The sequence below is a fragment of the Oryzias latipes genome, chromosome 10 (genome assembly GCF_002234675.1).
Source record: "Oryzias latipes chromosome 10, ASM223467v1".
NCBI classification, from domain to species: domain Eukaryota; kingdom Metazoa; phylum Chordata; class Actinopteri; order Beloniformes; family Adrianichthyidae; genus Oryzias; species Oryzias latipes.
The window spans coordinates 4,534,896-4,549,355 of record NC_019868.2 but is presented as its reverse complement, the minus strand read 5'-3'; the positions used below and the strand labels follow the sequence as shown (position 1 = coordinate 4,549,355).

At 46.8% G+C, this 14,460-nt stretch overlaps 2 protein-coding genes across 2 annotated transcripts; one reads left to right on the top strand and one right to left on the bottom strand.

Moving 5' to 3' along the window:
* Window positions 1-26: 26 nt before the first annotated feature.
* On the top strand, window positions 27-5,687 carry tmem129 (transmembrane protein 129). The gene is made up of 7 exons (XM_004086555.4): window positions 27-282; window positions 611-669; window positions 787-1,044; window positions 1,728-1,888; window positions 2,616-2,775; window positions 2,852-2,924; window positions 3,410-5,687. The coding sequence occupies exons 1-7, from the start codon at window positions 57-59 to the stop codon at window positions 3,592-3,594; spliced, it is 1,122 nt and encodes a 373-aa protein (XP_004086603.2). The 5' UTR covers window positions 27-56; the 3' UTR covers window positions 3,595-5,687.
* A 140-nt stretch (window positions 5,688-5,827) lies between these two features.
* On the bottom strand, window positions 5,828-13,138 carry atoh8 (atonal bHLH transcription factor 8). Its single transcript, XM_023959552.1, has 4 exons — window positions 11,638-13,138; window positions 11,191-11,340; window positions 10,316-10,501; window positions 5,828-6,932 (listed from the first exon to the last, which is right to left on the bottom strand). The coding sequence occupies exons 1-4, from the start codon at window positions 12,370-12,372 to the stop codon at window positions 6,927-6,929; spliced, it is 1,077 nt and encodes a 358-aa protein (XP_023815320.1). The 5' UTR covers window positions 12,373-13,138; the 3' UTR covers window positions 5,828-6,926.
* Between the last annotated feature and the right edge of the window lie 1,322 nt (window positions 13,139-14,460).

The following is a 14,460-nucleotide window of genomic DNA, read 5'->3' as shown; positions in this document are numbered from 1 at the left end:
CCGGCAGAGGAAGAGGGGCAGGATGCGGAAGCGCCGGTAGGCGTTCTCGGACCCGGATGTTCTGGTCCAGTTCGATCATGGAAAGCCCAGAACTGTCCTTCACGCTGGCTTACGTGGTCCTCGCGTTCTGCTTCGTCTTCACCCCGAACGAGTTCCGCGCGGCCGGGCTCACGGTCCAGAACGTGTTTGCGTCATGGCTCGGGAGCGAGGACGTCGGCTTCATCCAGTACCACGTAAAGAGGACGAGCGTGACCGCGCTTGTGCACTCAGCACTGCCTCTGGGTCAGTCTCTCTCTCAAACACACTCATGACCAGAAACGCGTGAATCACACACACATGCACTTTGTAAAGGACTCCTAGAGCTTAAAGAAACCCGTCTTATCTTGAACTTGGAGTCTGAACTAGCAAAGCAGAACCTTCAGAACCTTTCCTCTGTTCTCCTGTTCTCTGCAGACAAAGATGGTCAGAACTTCAGGTCACTTCTCTGCGCTTTGGTGTCTTCTTTTGGGCACAAGCACAATAAACCTCCCCTTCACTGAATCTACTTTTTGTTTCTATTCTCCCCCCTCCTCACAGGCCTCTCATGATGTTCCTGCTGTCTTCTCTGCAGGTTATTACCTGGGCATGTGTGTGGCAGCTCCAGAGAAGAACCTGGCGCTCATCCATCAGGTTGGTTCTGATTCCACGCCTTTGCTTCACATGTCACTTGACTGAGACTGGGCTGCTCCCTGCTGCTGCAGAGGTTCTGTTCTGATGGTTCTGATGGAGTTGTGGGGGTCCCCGCAGGTGAGCGGCAGCTGGAGGATCTTCCTGTTGCTCTCTCTGTGCCTGCACTTCCTCAGCTTGGCGTTGGTCATCTACTGGTCCCGCCGTCACTGGCACAACCACCCCATCAGCCGGGCGCTGCAGGCCCATGCGCGTGCCCCCAACTCCAGATGGGGCGCCATGGCAAGTAGCATCAACACAGAGTTCAGGCGGATAGACAAGTTTGCCACTGGCGTTCCTGGAGCCAGCGTCATCGTGACGGACAGCTGGGTGTTGAAGGTGAGCGCTCCACTTCAGGTCTGCAGAGCCGCGTGCTGAAAGCATGGAGCTCTGGAGGACTTCTCGTGAAGAAGAAAGCTTGGAAAGCTGCAGTCACGCTGAGTTCTGGTTGGATATTTTGTTTAGTTTGTCCTCTTCATCCAGCCCTTTGATTTGCACATTTGGTGGTTACATCTTCTTCAGCTGAGTTCCAATGAGAAAGAAACATTAATCATTGGTCCAGAGAAGAAGATCCCTCTGATCAGACAACACAGTGATTCTCTTGGCTCGTCTGTCCAGTCCAGCATCTGGATGCAGAAGTTTATTTTAAAACATTTGAGCTCCTTCAACAAACCGTCTTGTGCTCTTAGATCCTGAGGTTGTCCCTCTAAAAAGTTCTCGAATCTCAGTGCATCAAATGCTCCAAGTGATGGCTCCTAAACCCTGGAATGCACTGCCTCTGTCCTGTCTAACTGAGGCTTTTAAAATCCACCTAAAGAGGACTTTATTTCAGCAGGAATGGCATTTTTCTATTGATGAAATTTCCCAATTCTATATTTCATCTTTTAAACAAATGATATGTTCATTCGACTTGTATTGTTAAGCACTTTGGGATTTTTTTCAGATACGCTTGATATACTCAGACTGGTGGTCTCTGACCTGTATTAACACACGGATGGTTCACGGTTCTGCTTTTTCTCCAGGTGACCACCTACCACGTCCATGTGGCCCTGCAGAGCGAGTGTCATGTGACCGTGACGCAGTCCAGACGGCACCAACTGAGTCCTGATTCTGGCTCCCCTGTGGAGATCCTGACCCTGAGGGTGGACAGCATCAACCCTGCTGTCAAAGCCTTCACCATCAGGTACAGCTGGGTGCTCAAACCCTGATCTCAGGTCAGCTGGTCGTGGTGGATCTGCAGAGGCTGCACTCTGCAGGCTGCAGCTGATTGTTTCAGTGGTTGAAAGTAATAAGCAGGAGAACGGATGCACAAAAGAAGAAAGGAAAACCAGCTTGGTTGGTTTATACAAACTTTTAACTGCCCGAAATGCAAAAAAACACAAAAGTTTTTCAGAATGATGTCCTTGTTTCCACAGTATAACAAAAGTCTGATCCTTTATTTTATATTTATTTTCCATCAATACCTGATATGTGACTTTATCCACTTTGAAAACAGATGAACAATTTTAAAGATTCACTCTGTTTTTGACATGTTTTTGTAGCGTTTGTCTGAAAATTGAATACACTAACATTAACCCTACATATCTTTGTGTTTCTTGATTCAAATTATTGTGAATCAGGAACAGACCCCCACAGAGCCCCCACCCTTTACCCTGTCACTTCAACCTCCTCCCCTCAACAAGACGAATCAGAGCAGAGGACATAAGAGTCTCTGAGATTGAAGGGCATGGTTCATTTTTGGCCCCAAGCCCTGGTTGAGGTTCTGAGCTAGTCCACCAGGGTTTGTTTTGTCTGCAGCTGAGCAGGGAACCTCAGAGGGAGGCTCTGCTTCGCCATGGCCACTTTCAGCTCAAAGTTCTTCCTCTTGACAGAGCAGGAGCAAACAGTTCAAGTCCCTTTTGTGTTCTCAGGGTCAACTCCTCTGATTATGCAGACTTCAGGGAGAAGCTCCATGCTCCTATCAGAGTTTCTCCCAATGTGGTGATTCACCAAACTATAAGTGAGCTCTTCCTGGAGACCTTCAGAGCTCAGGTGGAACTTAACCAGGTCTACAGGCTTCCAGCAGGACAGGTATGCAGGTATAAAAAAAAAAGGCTCTAGGTGAACGCTAGAACTGTGAGTGACACCTGTTCTCTTTGATCTTTAGGAGCTGGAATCCTGCATCGGCTGCATGCAGGTTCCTGCCGGAATCAAATTGGTCAGGCTGTGCCAGACTGCAGGTGAGTGCATGCACCAGTGTGCCTGTGCAGTTAAAACCAGAGCCCAGAATGCTTCTGTGATCATATTGACCAGTAGATGACCTTGGCGTGTACTTGTACAGCGCTTTCTAGCTTCCCCACAGTCTCAAAGCGCTTTACAGTCACAAACCCATTGGCTCATTCACACACATTCACACTCTGGTGGCGCCTCCACTGCCGAACACTGGCCCCAACCTTCCACCAGAGGCAAGGTGGGGTTCACTGTCTTGCCCAGGGACACTTCCACACATGGAAGGGCGGGACTCGAACCTGCAATCCGCTGCACCACGGCCGTCCCCGTATGGAACCCGTATGGGCTCTGCTTCTATTCACTGGGAATTTGAATCCTGGACCAGAACTACGGTTGTAGCTGTGCTGTAGTCCTGGTTCTGGACCTTTGGGGCAGGGTTGGTCCTGGCAGTCAGTGCCTGTGACACTGTGTGACTGTGTTTTTTAATGCATTTCAGGACCGGATCAGGAGGTCGAGTGCCAGCAGTGCTTCTGCAGGCCCATGTGGTGCCTGATGTGTTTGGGCCGGTGGTTCGCCAGCCGCCAAGACCAGCAGAGACCCGAGACCTGGCTGTCCAGCAAAGTCCCCTGCCCAACCTGTAGATCCAAGTTCTGCATTCTGGACATTTGTATGGTCCATTAATAGCTGAACCTGTCACTCAGGGGAGTGGATCGGGCCCGTTCTGATGATGGTCCAAGTGACGTGAATCTGTTTTTGGAGTTTGAGCTTCAACTGCCGCATTCTGACAAAGACAATTAGAACTTCCTGACCGCTGTGGTACCACTGTGACTTAGCTTGTACGATTCTGATCTTCTCCATCAGTGAGTTTCTGGACTGACCGACCTGAAGGAACTAAAATGTTCAGGAACTCTTTGGACTGGAGGTTCCGACCCGAGCATTGTGAGGATTCTCCATCCAGAGTCGTGCATGTGAGCACAAAGACTGCAATTGTAATTTATGACTTCAGAACCTGACAATTGGATCAAGTTCTGATCCAAACAGGCTGATTACCCCTTCTCAGACAGGTTCCTTTGTCACGTACAGCTCCATCAGAACCAGAGCTGCTGCCATCAGCGCTTATAAGGCTGTCAGGTTGATGTGCACTCTGATGTGTGCACACAGGTTAAGTCCTGTTATGGAGCGTTACACATGACACACATATGATTTTAACACTTAAAGCCAAAGCATCCTTTGGGAATGACCCCCATTTCTCTAAACAGTAATTTCAAATGAATATGAACATTTGTCTGTCCTATAGAGGATTTCTGTGGGATTTCAGCCTGTCTGAATGTTTTTCGAGTCAAACTTAATGAACTTGTGCATTGCCCAATCTTCACTGCGTGCAAAAATATTTGGCAAGTAATTATTTTGATCATAAAATAGTTGCCTTGAATGTACGATGCATGTAATGCATATCTGGTGATGGGCATTTATGTAACGAGGGAGGGCATGGCCTAAGGAGGTCAACATCCTATATCGAGGTGGGCAGAATTATTCTCCTCCTCAGGTATAAAATGAGATTTAACAGAGTCCGTAAAGTAAAAAAGTGTAAAAAAAACCTCTTGCTCTCTTGAAATATCTAAGACATAGGGGTGGGATCACAGCACCATCAATTGTTTTGTTGCAAATGGTCAAAAATGGTCACAAAAACAATGTCGAGATGAAAAGATGCAAATTAACTGCCAAAGAGTAAATCTTGAAGCTACTAGAAACCCATTATCCTCCAGTGCTGCCAGTTTCTACAGCTGCAACTTACCTGGAGTGTCAAGAAGTATGAGGCGTTAAGTTCTTGTAGATGTGACCAAAGTAAGAAAGGCTGAAACCCGAACATCTCTCAACAAGACACACACGTTGAAACGTCAAAAATCGGCCAAGAAATATCTGAAGACTGATGTTTCAGAGGTTTTGTGGACTGATGAGATGAGAGGGACTCTTGATGGACCAGAGGGATGGCCTGTGCTTAGATCAGTAATGAACACAGAGCTCCATTTCTACTGAAACGCCATCCAGGTCGAGGTGGGGTGCTGGTATGGACAGGTATTATTGCAGGTGAGTTAGCTGGACCTTTTTGAGTTAAAATCAGCCCAAAATAAACTCTCAGACCTACTCCCAATTCTTCAAGCAGTGGTATTTTTCAAAGTCTGCATCTTTCAAGAAGACATTCATTCTTATGTAAGACAGCGCTCCACCACATGCATCAAAGTCCTCCACTGTTGCTGGTAAACAAAGGCCTAGAGATAGAGAAAAAATCTCATGGCATGGCCCCTTCTGCAGCAACTTAGACCTTATGGAGAACTTTGGGGCCTTTAGCAGGAACTCTACAGTTCAGGTAAACACTACACCCCTCTGGTCGCACTAAAAGTTGATTTCAACCTAAATAAGGAAACTGACTCCATGAATGGAAGTCATTAAAGTTATAAAAAAGAAAAGTGGCTATTTTGTTCAATGAGGTTTTTTTTTATTATTTCAGATATGCTGATTTGTAAATTTTCAGTTTCCTCTCAATTTAACAGGTGAAAATAAACAATTGACATGGGAAATCGTGTTTTTTATTGAGTTGCATAGTAATTCTGCACACTAATAGTTGCCTAATAATGATTTACATGTAGATACTCTTTTTAAGAATTCCACCACTTCACTTTTACAACAAAAATGATTCTGTTTTAGGGTTTTTAAACACTTTGAATTGACCAGGAGTACTGAAGTTGTGTAATAATAAAATAATCCTCATCAAATGCTGACCCATCTTCACTCTGATCCAAAACCACCTGAACCAAAAGTCCTGTTAAATGCCCCCTGAAACCAAACCAGCAGCTCCGAGTGCTGCAGCTGGGAACTGTGGAAGGTCTGAGGAGCAGTTCAGAGGTCTGTGAGCTCATTTCAAATAACTTTATTTGTACAGACAGAATGATGGACAGTTAGAAGAGGGGAAGTGGATGTGTAATAATTAATCAATTTATATTCCGAGAATCCAACAAGATCTGTCTGAGCCACGTTAATTAAATTGATCTAGACCTGTTATAATTTTTTTAATGAAATAAATGAATTATATAAATATTGGAAAATAGAATTTAGATTGAGGTTTATTTTACTATGATGTAAAAACAACCAAGTGCATTCTAGTTTACTTGTTTGTTTGGACACATATTTAATTTACACTTGATGATCTTGAAAAAATCAATGAATCTGGAAAACTTCACTGTTCAGTAGCAGGAATTTCTCTCTGAGTCACACTAATTGTGGTTTGGGCTAAAAATGTCCTGGATCATCCAAATAGAACCGATATTGAAAATGAATTGGATCAGGAACCACAAATTATGATGTGAATAAAATCCTTGTTAAAATGAATCGTTATGTCCCCAAGGGGAAGTGATTTCGGTCCCTTCAGGAGCCCGGGACCCTCACTGGGTCTGCAGCCAAGCAGGGTGGGGCTGCTGAGCAGGTCCGAGTGATCTGCAGCTTCAGGTTCTGAAAATTTCAGGACAGATCCAATTTACACGAGCTAAAAACTACTGGAGGGTAGCACACCCACAAGCCCTGTAAGAACTTTTTTGAAATCCAGTCTTTTATGCAGACAGTTTTTAGTACATGTTAAAGAACCTCGAGTCCAGCTGACAGGTTGCTTGTCTCCGGTTCTGGTGCACCTCCACATGGTGCTTTGTTCACTGCAGCTCAGAAAAAAAAATCCCCTTTTGTCAGGATCAGCAAGACTCCCGTGCTAGATCCGAACCAGCTGCTGGTGGTCCTGCAGGGGTCTTCCTGCTGTGAGATCTGCTGCAGTCTGGCTCCAGACAAAGCTGCAAGACACCTTGCTCATAAGGCACATCCTGCTAAGGAGAGGGGTGGAGTTCACTGTCTGCCCACTGGCTCCAGAAAAATAAGGGTGTTTCAAATCAATATCAGGACAAAGAAAAACAAACATGAATATTCTTCAGTCCTCCATCTTCATCCTCTGTGTGCTCCTCCTCTTCATCTCACTCCTGAAACACACAGAAAACCTTCAGTCCAAACCCTCATGGCTCTCCAGTTTAGTTCTGAAATAGAGACATGAGCCTCTGTGAACACAAAGTGCATCTTTCACTATATGTGTGTAGCTGGTTTGCTGTTTTACATTGCAATGTCAAAGTGCAGTTTTTCAATGAAATGTTTCTTGTCAACTCCGGTGTAAATAAGTATTAAGGAGTGTTTTGTTTTAGAGTCCAGGCTTCTGCTGTGCATTCGATGTATCGCGTCTCCTATCTTCTTTCAATGGTTCCTGTTCCCACACCAGCATAACTGAATCCAGGCTTTTCCTGTTAAGAGTGTATGGGGGAAACCCTCACCTGTGTTAGTACTTTTGGGTTGAGCACTTCTTTGACATAGCAGTTATAATCTTATGCTATCTTAGATGACTCCACCCTTACTTTGACGTGTTCTCCCTACCATGACAAAGGTGGATAAAGGTGGAAAGATTTCATGTAATCCATGGACACCAGTGAAGATCACAAATCATTGAAGAAAAAAGGTTAGGCGCTCTGTCTACTGGGTCTAGATGACCCAACTCCCAATGTTAAAGTGGCTAGGATAGCACAAGGGTTACCAATAGCAAAAAAAAAAACACACACACGCACACAAAAACTGCTGTTCTTCTCAGTTATTCATTCATTTTCTATTCCGTTTTATCTCTTTTGGGGTCACGGGGCTGCCGGAGCCTATCCCAACCACTTGTGGACGAAGGCAGGGGACAACCTGGACAGGTCGCCAGTCTGTCGCAGGGTAGAGTGTCCTCAATCACACACCCATTCACTCTCACACTCACACCTATGGACAATGTAGAGTTGCCAATTAACCTATGAAGCATGTTTTTGGACGATGGGAGGAAGCCGGAGATCCCATCTTCTCAGTTCTGCTCTTTATAACCCAACAGCTGGATTCCAGACCTCAGGCCTCACTGGACCAAACTGGACCCGTCTATGGTTATGGCAGCCGAGGCTTAAAACAGAAGGAGTCAGCTGAGAAGAACCGCACTGGAATGAATTCTGAAAGTAGGAGGTTTCAACATTCCCACTGAGGCTGCTGCTCCCCAGAACCCCTAAAAGGAGGAACATGATGGGCTGTGTTCCTTCATGTGCTCGGTTCTGTATCACATTGAGGTGTCCTGGGTTCTGAATAAGTCCTTTCTAAATAACTTACTGCTTCTACTGTTAAGTTCTAAATTTCTTCCTGAATATCTACTCAGACGTTTCCATGTACCTGTCATCTCTCAACTAACCACTAGATGTCAGTAAATATCGAGATTTTTTTCCTGGAAAATATCGCATTTAGAACCAGAACCGGAGCTGGACCATGGCAGTGCCTTGTCGGATTGTGTAAAACTGGTGTGATGAAAACTTTTTTTAGAGCTGAATGTGGAGAAAACAAAAGGACTCATAATTGATTTCAGAAGAACTAAAGTGAAACCCTAAGCGAGCTCCATTCCCGGCGGGAGGCTGAAGTTGTTGAAAACTACAAGTGCTTAGGCACTGTGTTTGACTCCACCCTAAAATTTGACACAAACGCAGAATCTATAGTGAAACTATACCAACAAAAAACACAACTGCTAAGACTGATGGCCTCTGTCAAAGTTTCTAACAAATTCGTTTGTATGTTTTTTCAGTCTCATCAAGAGTCTTTTAATGTTTTTCTTTGTATGCTGGTTTGGTGGCCTGTCTGTCAAAGACAAAAACAAACTGCATCCACTGCTGCTCAGTGCAAACATCACTAACCTACCATCCTTCAATGTCAAAAGCACATCTGCAGCATATTGATAAATTCATTTCTTCCTACTGTTCCTTCTTTATCCCTTGTACGGTGGCCCAGAAGGGTCACAACACAACACATTAACTTTATACACAACACACTAACTTTACACACAACACATTAACTTTACACACAACACATTAACTTTATACACAACACACTAACTTTACACACAACACACTAACTTTACACACAACACATTAACTTTACACACAACACATTAACTTAACACACAACACATTAACTTAACACACAACACATTAACTCACAACACAACACAATAGCTCACAACACAACACATTAACTCACAACACAACACAATAACTCACAACACAACACATTAACTCACAACACAACACATTAACTCATGGCCCAGAAGGGTCACAACACAACACATTAACTTACCTCACAACACATTAACTCACAACGGAAGTAAAGCAGCAATTGAAGTGCTTTTATTCTGAAATTTCTACTGGGCTGAGCAGCTAACTACCTAACAGAAAGTAATGTCACAAAGTTAGTGTGTTGTGTGTAAAGTTAGTGTGTTGTGTGTAAAGTTAGTGTGTTGTGTATAAAGTTAATGTGTTGTCGTGTGACCCTTCTGGGCCACCGTACCCTTGTGCTATCCTAGTCACGTTAATGTTGGGAGTTGGGTCATCTAGACCCTTTTTTCTTCAATGATTTGTGATCTTCACTGGTGTCCATGGATTACATGAAATCTTTCCACCTTTATCCACCTTTGTCATGGTAGGGAGAACACTTAAATATGAGGGTGGGGTCATCTGGACCCCATAAGATAGCACAAGGATTAGAGGAGCAGACGCACTTGCACTTTTCACCAGGCACATGGTGCAGCAGCACCCTCTTGTGGCTGTTCGCTTTATCACAGTCCTTGATTTCCTGATCTCAGGTGTTCAAAACGTCCTCCAGATGAAGCTGTGTGTGTGTGTGTGTGTGGGGGGGGGGGGAGGGGGTTAACAGCTGCACAATTTCTGAGGAAATAGCACAGAAAACACACGTGCACGCCCCTCTGTCCACCAGCTGCTGCTGTCTGACAGGCTGACGATGACTGTTTTCCTCCTCCCCGTCGGAGAGCCGGGGCAGCAGGGAGATCAGGGGAATGTGGGGGTGGGTGGGGGGCTGCTGGGGAATGTGCCAAAAGTGTGTGTGTGTGAGAGTATGGTTGTGTGTGGTTGAGCTCGCGTGCCTTCTTTCTGCCCTCTGCCCTTCATGGCGCCAGCTCCACTTCCCTTCCACTCTAAACATCTGCTGTCTGCGCCTCTCATGCACACGCACGTGCACTAGCAGCAGGAAAAATCTCTCAGCTAGTTTACATGTGAAGGAGAACCCGACTGCGGGGGCTGCACGTGCTCAGTACGACTCTTGAGCGTCCGTATCATTTGAGGACAGCCTCACATAAGTAAAGAGCTGCGGGTTTGATTATTGTGTGGAAGCGCAAGTCTGGTGCGTGTTTGTGTGTGCGCTGGCAGAACTGCACGGAAATGTCTCATCTCAGAACTCTGTCCTTCACATGATTGTGCACGCCGGCCTCACATGCACGCCGGCCAGTGCGGACCTCCCTCACCTTCCTTTTCTTGCTGCGGCCCTCGGCCTGCAGCGTCCTGGTGCACTGGTCCACGCACTCGGTGAATCCGCTGCGGTCCGAGCCGGGGTGCAGCTCCGCCAGCTGAGCCAGAGACAGGATGTAGTTGCAGGCGATGCGGAGGATGGCCAGCTTGGAGAGCTTCTGGCCGTACGAGTAACAGGGCACCTGCGGGTCGGGAGAAGGTCATGGGTCACAGCCACCCTCCAAGACAGGAAAACAAACTGATGAATGCAGACGAGGTTTGACATCAACCTCTCATGTGAAGGACCTGACTGAAGAACGTGAAGTACTGAGTCTGTCCTCGGCTCCTCAGTTTGTGGTGAAGAACATCAGAAGTCTCCTAAAAAGTAACCCCCTTATTCATCCCTTAACCCTTGTGCTATCCTAGGCACTTTAACGTTGGGAGTTGGGTCATCCAGACCCACTAGACAGTGCTCTGAACCTTTTTTCTTCAATGATTTGTGATCTTCACTGGTGTCCATGGATTACATGAAATCTTTTCACCTTTATCCACCTTTGTCATGGTAGGGAGAACACGTCAATGTAAGGATCGGGTCATCTGGACCCCATAGGATAGCACAAGGGTTAAGGAATAAGCCGTCATGAAGACCACTACATGTCCTCATGCTGGAGACAGGAGCCAACAGAACTGGGACCAAGGCTGCAAGACTGAGGGAGGCTGTGAGGTCTGAACCGGCAGGTCCATGTAGACCGGGTCCGGGTCAAGTGCAAAGTTGTGCTGAACTCCTCAGATGCTTTCTTTGTTCATCTGGGTTTAGTGATGGATGGGACGACTTGCATCCTTCAGACCCAGAAAGGCCGGTTCTGGTCTGAGCTCTGGCTCAGGGACTCACCTGCTTCCTCAGAGCCTCAAATGCAGCGCTGATGGTGTGGACGCGCGTTCTCTCCCTGGCATTGGCCAGCAGCCTCCTGGTCTGCTGGATGGCTTTGACCTCCGGGCCTCGTGGATCTGCATCGATCCCGGCTCGTTTCCTGGGGGACTCCTGGAAGCAGAGAGAGACTGATGTCAGAGGTGCAGCTCTTTCTCCCTTTAGTGTCTGTTCATCAGAGGAACTGTGGTCTTCAGGCCTTCATGACAGCCAGAGACAACTTGGACCTCAGCGGTAACCATAGAAACCCACAGGGGGGGGGGTCCTCTGTGAACCCGACTCAACCCCCAGGTTCTGCACCCAGGGTTCTAGCACAAATGATTGAAACCAACCCCAACTCCTCTGATCTGGTTGGACCAGCTCCAAAATCCCCCCCACTGAGACCGTTTAAACTGTGATGGTCACACTCACCTTGGGCGACAGGAGTGGGCCTTCACTGTGGTCCAGGCATGGAGGGGACTGGGGGGACAGGTGCGTTCTGGGCCCAGATTGACATGGTGGGGAGGTCTCCACAGAGAATACCTGATGAGGGAAGCCCGACCCTGCGGGAAAGGAGGAAGGGGGGCCCAGCTTAAGTCTGCCAGACAGCGGCTGGGAGATGGAAGGGGGCCAGTGGGAGATCTCCTGAGTCGACAGCGAGAAGGGGGGCTGGGACGCCTTGGCGCCGAGCACAGGCCCGTTACTGCCAGTTCTCATGTCCAGGGCCCTGATCTGAGCCCCCGCCTCGTCAGACATGTCCTTAGACATCATCAGCTGTCTGTGCAGGGGGGCCAGCTTGCTGACGTAACGTGTGCCCATGAGGGTGTCCTCTGAGGAGTCCACATCTGACAAGTCCAGAGGGGGGGGCGCGGTGTTCAGCAGCCTTTTGGGCTCCCTGGACTTCCTCTTGAACTTCTTGGCGCTAGGTGTCTCCCCCCGCTCTCTGTGCAGGGAGCTCCACGCATCAGTGGGGGGTGCTGGGTTCTTCATTCTCAGGGTCCACTCCAAACGGAACTTTCTGGACTCTCTGACTGAGTTTAGAGGGCCGACTTCAAACCAGGCCAGAACCGGTCCAGAACAAACCGCACTCGTGCACGGAGCGCGTTCACAGGATGTTTGTAGAAGGGAGGCAGCAGGTCCCGCGTGGCTCCGCTCTGTCTGCAGCATCCACGCAGATCCGCATCACACCAACATCTGTTGCAGCGCGCGCACGACCGCGTGCAGCGCAGTCTGGCTCCAGCCTGTCTGCATTTCTGCGCCGTGAATAACCTCAGGCACGCGCGCGCGCCACGGTCACTGTCCAGCCCCTCATAACCAGGGACCGGTGCCGAACCTCTGTGCCCCACGAACCGCGAAAGAACCGGGTTTAACGCCGCAGGAGCTCACACGCACTCCAGATGAACTCGGGAACAAGACCCGGGGGAAGTCTCCGGTACCGGTTCCTCTGAAGTTATAAGCGTCAGTTTAAGTCCTATTCCGGCCCAGTTCCCAATCGAACTGTGCAGACATAAAGTTCTGATCCGGGTTTAACATCCGCCTTTTTCTCCTGGACTTTTGAACCGGTTTCGAGCGTGTCCGTGCGGCTCCGTGACCACCAGCAGCCGCTTCCACAGAGAGTCTGCAGCGAGAAGAGATCCGCGCTCCCGCTGCCGACTGGCGTCGGACTGGCGGAGCTCGTGCGCGCGCACACGCACGCGCGCACACATGTTGGGTTTTCTGCGGCTGTTAGGGGTTCCCATTGACACAATGCATTCCTCAACAACCCCCCCACCGACCAGAACCATCACTACCCTGCAGAGTCAATCAGAAGTAAGGAACCTGAACAAACCGAACCTCAACTAAGGCAAGAACTTGACTTTGAATCAGAACCTCAAAAAAGACAGCCTGGACTGGAACCAAAACCTGAAAAAAAAAAAAAAAACGGCACCAGAGCCTGACAAAAGCATGAACCTTCTGAAAGGGAACCTGAACTAAAAGTAATAGAATTAAAACCAGAACCTGAACCAAAAAGAGAACCAAAGCTAAAGCCCAAACCTGAACCTAAAAAAGAAAACCTGACATCAAACCAGAAACAAAAACCACAACCTAAATCCAAACCACAACCTCAATCTGACAAAACATCAACCCTAAAACCAAAACCCAAACCTGAACTGAAACCAGCATTAAAACAAACAAAACAAAAATTAATTAAAACAAAAAACAAAAAGTGGAACCTGAAAAAACGCACTGCAGTAAGTTCAGAACCAAAATTGAAACTAGAACTTTACCTACACCTTTAAATGTAAAGCCTGAACAAAAAACAAAATTGAAAAAGCATTTCTACATCTAGAACAAGAACCAAACCCAGAACTATACAAAAATAGGAACATTACGCAAAAGACATTGATCTAAAGCCAATACTTAAACTAAAACCAGAACCTAAACTAAAATCTGAAAGGAACCTGAGCTTAAACCCAAATATCAAACAACTCCAAAGAATGACCCTGAACCAAACCAAACTAAAGTCAGAAGTAGAAAAAGGATTCTCTGTACTTTATAGTACTTTATAACAAAATAAATACCTAAGAAAAACCATTGCACAAAAAGGCTCAATGATCATCTCAAAATGATAACGTATAATTATTGTATTTGTGTTATGTTATGGTCAATGATATTAATAATATCAGTACTATTTATAACTATTTTATCCAATTATTATTTGTTTTGTAGTCTATTCGTTTTACTTGTCCCTCAAGGTCTCACTAGTTTAGCACTAAAAACATACGTTTTAATAGACAGTAGCTAACTTTTTTATTTGTGTACCAATAGAACGTTTCATGAGAATCCCGTCTCATCAGAGCAGAAGACTGATGTCGATCTGCAAAGATGAACTAAATCTGAAAATGCTGCTGTTTCGAACAGACGGCTGACTTTCACAGCGTTATGGTGATGCAATGCACCGTGTTTTCAGGGATTGCTTTGTTTTTAAAGACTCTGTGCTCGGCTCATTGGCCAGATCCTGAAGATAGAAGCAAGAGAAATGCCTGGCATGGAGAAAAAGGACAGTTCAGTTTCATCTACATCCACATTGTTTACATGACATCCATCCATCCATCATCTAGACCTGCTCCACCCCGCTCACGGTCACAGGGTTGCTGGAGCCTATCCCAGCTGCTTTTGGGCAAAGGTGGGGCTCACTACAAGTAGTTTGCTACTCACCTGGAAAGTTTCACTTTGCTGACCAAAGTAGTGACGGGGGTTAAGGTCAGGATGAGT